The following is a 6,606-nucleotide window of genomic DNA, read 5'->3' as shown; positions in this document are numbered from 1 at the left end:
TTCATGGCACAATTCAAACGGGACCAGAAAAGAAGTATTTTCTCCCATTCACTTGCATTGACGATTTTTCAACCTAGAGGTCCACTTGGGGTTTTACGGATGGGCGGGACTTACCAGCTCTATATCAGAGCCAGCCAAAGTAGCGCATTTTAAAATAAAAATAAAATTGACTTTAATCAAACCACGGAGCCGTGATAAGTTTTGTGATCCGTCTCGCCACTACTGTGTAGTAGCACTGATCACTTTGAGGGGGGGGGATAAAAATTATTTAGCAGAGGCAGGGATACATTGACCAGAAAGGGGGAAATTCCACGCATCTCCCCCAGCAAATCGCACCCTGTATAGCCTATATATAGGCCTATATTTCACAGGTTAAATAAAAGCAGACCAGCAGGCGGCGATATGACGTGTGAATGCTACCAGAAGCGACCAGAAGAAGAAAACAGCTTCATATGCATTCTGATGACGTCAGTCACATGACCACGTGGATGTGAAAATGGTTTATGAGTCCTGTCAGAGAGGCCGAAACGACCATATTTTACCGATTGGACACCTTTAACGTTGAGTTCACACTCAGTGAGATAAACTGTCGCGATTCGTAGATTGCAAACATGTCGTGGGTGAAATCAGCGGCGTCTAGCGAGGAAGTGTTCGACGAGGATGTGGATGATATCAGTCTGCAGAACAAAGAGTGGAAATGCAACATGGAAAAACGCGCAAAGGTACGTCAACAGTCATTTATCAACGATGAACCTTTCACAACATGCTTGTACTGAAATATTGTATCGGTTTTTTTTGTCCCTATCCTAAATGAGTGTTCTCGTTCATGCAATGTAAGAGTTTTTAAGAACACCGGTGAGGTGACACACAAAAGCAACATTCACGATGTGTAACGTTAGCGAGTCAAAGCAGCGCAGTCTAGAAACGACTGCCGTGTGGTTTTCTGTCAGGATGGTTTCAGAGATGGTGTTGATGCAGGGAAAGAAGCATCACTACAGGCTGGTTTCAACATGGGATACAGAGAAGGAGCCATTAAAATGACTGTCATCGGTCAGCTCAAAGGAATCATGAGGTAAGCAGGTGCATTTATCTCATTTGTCATCATTTTAGGGCCTTTTACATGTGAAATACATCCACCAATGAAAATGAATTATTCTTCTAGTTGTTCGAATTGTAGAGGTATTTTGTGGGTCTAAGTTAACACTACTTATAGTTTATTGTAGTTAAATTTTTTTCCCCCATGATTATGCTTTACAATTAATATTGAGTTGAGTGACTGCTCCATACATTAAATGGTGTGTGCATACTAGTGAATTGTCCCTGTTTGGCACTGTTTTGGGAACCAATTCCTTGTGTGCTAGTTTTTTTTTATTTGTTTGGTTAGGTTATGCTTTGTAACTATAAACTAAAGTTCTCAGGATGTCAATCAAAAGTATGGATGTCATTTCATTAGACTGCAAAACATCAAATTAAGTGCATTTGTTTTCACTAAAATAACTTAAATAAGACCATCATTTGGGTTCTTATTGGTTGTCAAGCATTGTTGTTGTTATTAAAACTGTAAAATGTTCTTTATTTGAAATAAAATAGAAATATCACATGTAAAACTTAAACAAAAACTAACATAGTAGAAATGTTCCTTTATCAACTAACTGAAATGCAAAAAGATCTAAATAGAAATATAATATATAAACAGGTAAAAGCACAACAATATGACTAAAACTTAAAAAAAAAAGTAAAAAGAAAATTCAAATGTATATAAAAATGCTAAATACTGTAATAATATAGAGATGCACGATTCTGGGTAAACTGAGAATCACGATTATCTGTTTAAAATGGAGATCACGATTTTTCCACAATTCTGAATAAACAACTAAAAAACATCATCTGACAAAATGTTAATTGTTCTAGTTTATTTAAATAATATTTAATTAATTTGGTTTGACTGAATGATTCAATGACTCACTCATAAATACTTCACTTGTTTCCTTACTGGATGAATCTAGCCTGGGAAAACCCAGACTACTTCCGGCGAATTTTCATTCTCTCTCCAGGATAGTCTGGAGAAGAGCCCATTCAAACTCATTTCTGTGCCGCCGAAATCGCGGCACCAATCAGAAACGTTTGGGGAGGGATTTACATGATGACGACAGCGCAGCGACGCTGAAGGAGTTCTCACGCACACGCAGTGAAAAATACATTGCGGAGCAGAGAGGAGACTGACAACACGCTGGTAGACAGGACAGAGCAGGCTACTTTTCGGTTACGTTTGATATTAAACATATTAAACAAAGTCTCAGCTTTCAAATTTGGTAATTTTTTAAAAGAAATTTAAACAATAAATACCGTTTTGTTGCTCTTCAATGTGCCGTGACAGATCGCTGTAGAGCATCAGTTAAAGCTGTTCTTGTGAACCGATCATCTCTTCCTTCTAGTTAATTTATAGCCTCAAATAAACATGAACAAACATAAGAAGGAATGTTGTTTTAACCACGGAAAGGCGTCAGTACACTACATTTTTCAAGTTCAAATCTATGTTAATCTACTCTCCTGACTGCTTTGTCGGACAAAATGGCGGATGGCGAAGTATGATTGGTCAGATCACCTGTCAATCAAGCTGAGCTACGTCGGTTGGTGACGCCCCTTTGAAAATGATTTGTCTACATAGCTTCTCCAGACCCTACACTCAGTTTCAACTGAGAAGGGTCTGGTTTTAACCAGGCTAGGATGAATCAGCATTTTTGAATGAATTTCTTGAATGATTCAATTACATACACTTTTTAACAGTCACTTGTCGCCACCTACTGGTGTAACAATGTAATTGATAAGGTCTTTATTTGAAGCATTTTTTTTTACTACATTTTGATCGCTGTCATAGACATTGATGTGTATATCCGGAATATATCGGATAACTTGAATTATGATAAACAGATAAACAGAATTATGATAAACAGAAATAATGATAATACGATGTGTGAAGCTGTTTCATGCGTAATACATGACAACTCCCTCTGGATCAGCTGTAGCGCAAACGTAGATTTGAACGTTCGCTGTGATCGTACTTGCCAACGGTTTAATAGACAGGTGAATTGTTGTCGTGGGTGCTTGAAATCATTCTTTTAACGATTAATCATGCAGCTTAAATAAATTTTTACTAAAATAACAAATAAGTTTACACCTTTGTTTACTCTGCTAGGACACCTGTTCGTGAGCTTGAGAAGATGTGACATGAAATATTCACTCATTAAAGAGACCATGGAGTAAATGAACTATAAAAAAACTCTTTTTAGGCCTCTACACCTTAATTAAAATCCTAAATCTATTCTGTCCATTGTTCTGTGGTTTTTGACCATGTCTTCTTTCACAGTGCGGTGCGGTGCTGGTGTCAGGTTCAGCTCCCTGGAAGCCCAGCTTTAGCGTCCGTCACCGATCTGCTCCAGAGATTGGAGACGCATGAGGACGGGCTGGTGGAGGACATGAGAAAAGCCCAGCAGAAGCCTCTGCCTAGTGTGACCGAAGTGGTGGATGACATGGAGGACCTAAATGTTGAGCAAAGGGACCAGGATGAAGAATCTAGATGCTCAAACAATGCAGACTGTTGTGGGAGAGATGGAACAAACAATGACTGCTGTGGTAACGCCGGAGGCGTGAGTGAAAATCCACCAAGAATTCTTTCCCATGGTTCTTTCTCTACAAGACAGCTTCTGAAGTGCTGCTTGGACCTAGTAACAGAACTGGGGCTTCCTGAAGAACTCAAACTTCACATTCAGAAGCTCATAGACACTTGAAGTGGATCCAGGGTGTTTGTGGTGAACACTGCAGCAGACCGTCTGAATAACATCCTGTGTGGGCAGGAAACAAGCACAATTCTGGAAAGAAAATAGCCTGTATATTAGTTGACTCAAATTAATAGTGTACTTGAGGGAGTTGTTTTTATGTAAGTGCTGTGATTCTGTTAAACTGCATTTTTGCCGGATTAGTAGCACAACAACACTACATTCATTACCCATGGTTCTATATATGATATGACAATTTTCACGCATAATATGGCTAACACATTTTATAATGATATACATTACCTTTTTACTGTATATTGATTTGTGTGATTAACACTGTACATGGTGAGCTGCAAACTAATTTAGTGAGTTACACTTTTACCACCAAATAAAAGTTATTTATCTAATCAAGTGGTTATGCAATTTATTTATCTGAAGTTAATATGTGCCGTTTAGTTAAATATTATCTATTTATGTAACCATAACTGAGCTGTAATTAAGCTTGGAGCATGGGTTGGATATTATGTAACAAAGTAGACACACAGTTCCTAATGTGTGTTGTTTTTGTAGGGTTTCATCTCTGGAAATATCAGCAGAATTATGAATAAACCAACACTTCTGTTTCGTGATGCAACTTTAGGAATTTTAACCAATCAGAAAGTGGACTGCCTTTGTGAAAAAGAAGTGTGCTTAATTTTACTGAATGTGCACCTGTGGTATACTTCATATCAAAAGTATATTTTCTTTAAACTTGCAGATAATTTGAATGAAATAAAAGGAACTTAAATGTACTTAAAGAGTGCATTTTCATGACCGTTTCATAAGTACACTTACGAAAAGTGCACTTTGTAATGTCAAATTAAGGTTTTCTTTAAAGTACATTTTAAAGCATTATGTTTTAATAATCTTTTTGTAATTTTCTTTAAAGTACAACTATTTTGATGTGTTACGTGACCTGAAGCACAGGTAAAGTACTTGATTTGACTTCTGACTGTAGTGTGTTATTCTACATTTAAGGTCAATCTTTTTTAAATGTATTAAATTACTTAATCATTGTTCATATGTGAAATTACATTACATTTCTGTTTACCATAAATACTTGACAAAAGAAGTAATTATGAAATTACATCTAGGCCTGGTTTCACAAACAAGGCTTTAATTTAGCCAGGATTAGGCCTTTGTTCAATTAGGAGATTTAGGGAGCTTTTATAAACAGCATTGGTGTTCATCTTGAGACAAAACAATGGCACAGACATATTTTAGGATATGCCAGTGAAGTTTCTTAAAGTTAAAACAGATCAAACATGAATTTTAGTCTGTGACTAGGCTTAAACCTTGTCTGTGAAACTGGGGAATAAAGATGTTTTAAAAAAAAAAAAGTTCTATAAAAGCACTATTATAAAGGGATGCTAAAGTGTACTTTTCACAATGGTGGATAAAGCAGCTGTCATCTTAACTTTCCTAGTTTAGACTGACTGAGTTAATAGGTTCAATATAGTTGTGTACTGTATGTGCGTCTAATGAATGTGGAGACCTTGGAATCAGATTTCACTACATTCCTTTAATCTGAGACCGTGCTCTGCCCTCTTCAAGTGCTTTAAATGAAGAACAAGAGCGAATAAAAATAAATTAAGCAACTCGCTGGCTTGACTTTTTCCTCTTTTGGTTAGGTTTAGGGTTAAAAATTAAGTTACTCTGTTAAAAACTGATATTATCAGCTCGAGAAACCTTAAGTTCACAGGGTTTCCTGTGGCAGTATATATAGACGGAAAGTGAAACTTCACTCATAATACACGTCGGGTCTTCCTGGACGCAAAAATGGCTGTCTTGTCAAGTAAAGGGAGAAATCTTCAAATTTAGGTAGGAATTATGACATTTGTGAATTTTAACATTCATGGATAAATATTTTGTCGATATAAAGTATCGATTAATCTCAAACAGCCACGCGATGATGTTGACAGTTGTTATGGTGGCTCTTATTAAATAACACTGAGCTTGGACATCTCCTTTAAATACATTAGGCTTGCTTAAATAATATTTTAGCCTCTGTTTGTTGACTTAACGTTACTTTAAATGTACATGTAGGACAGAGTGTTGCAATATTATCTCTGGTAAACAATGTCAACATTCAGAGTGCTGACGCTTGTGCCAAGCGCCGCAAAACACCCTCACTCACCATGTAGGCTATAATGTACAAACAGACTAAAACTCAAATGATTAACATTAACATATGGTACATTATTGTGAAACTGAACACATAATATGAAACTGAGAGTTAACCTTGTGTGTTTTAGCTGGACTTCTGAAAATAGATGCACAGTAGAATTAGTTAGAATACTATAAATCTTCTAAAATAATGAGTCATTCTGGTACAAGGAGTAAGTTATTATGAAATATTTTGTGATATTATGTGTTTTAGCTTTAAGTTTGAATTTGCTCATGCATGGGTTATTTTAGTGTATTATCAGTCAAAGATATTAAGCAAAGAATGGAAACTCCCTAGCAAAAATGTACCTTACTAGGGGTTTTAGTTCATTCCGCTGACTCGAATCTCTTGAATCTATTCAGCCAAAAGATTTGTTTAGACTGATTTACTGTTTTGTTAAAGGGGTCATCGGATGCCCATTTTCCACAAGCTGGTATGATTCTTTAGGGTGTTCATGTAAAGTTTATAATATACTTTGGTTAAAATTCCTCAATGGTTGTGTAAATCAACACCCTTTTTACCTCCTCAAAAGCAGCTTTGTTCACAGTGACCTGTTTCGGTGCATGTCTCTTTAAATGATAATGAGCAACTGCTCACCCCACCCCTCTCTTCTGTGGGGGGTGT

At 36.7% G+C, this 6,606-nt stretch overlaps 1 protein-coding gene across 1 annotated transcript; it reads left to right on the top strand.

Moving 5' to 3' along the window:
• Positions 1-409: 409 nt before the first annotated feature.
• Positions 410-5,393, top strand: otulina (OTU deubiquitinase with linear linkage specificity a). The gene is made up of 3 exons (XM_081352369.1): positions 410-722; positions 951-1,072; positions 3,368-5,393. Exons 1-3 carry the CDS (start codon positions 612-614, stop codon positions 3,786-3,788), a joined length of 654 nt encoding a protein of 217 aa, XP_081208495.1. The 5' UTR covers positions 410-611; the 3' UTR covers positions 3,789-5,393.
• Positions 5,394-6,606: the final 1,213 nt, after the last annotated feature.

This window comes from Scardinius erythrophthalmus, assembly GCF_964197995.2.
Source record: "Scardinius erythrophthalmus genome assembly, chromosome: 22".
Lineage (NCBI taxonomy): Eukaryota > Metazoa > Chordata > Actinopteri > Cypriniformes > Leuciscidae > Scardinius > Scardinius erythrophthalmus.
Note: the sequence above shows the minus strand (reverse complement) of the source record. Positions and strands in the feature narration are given on the sequence as shown.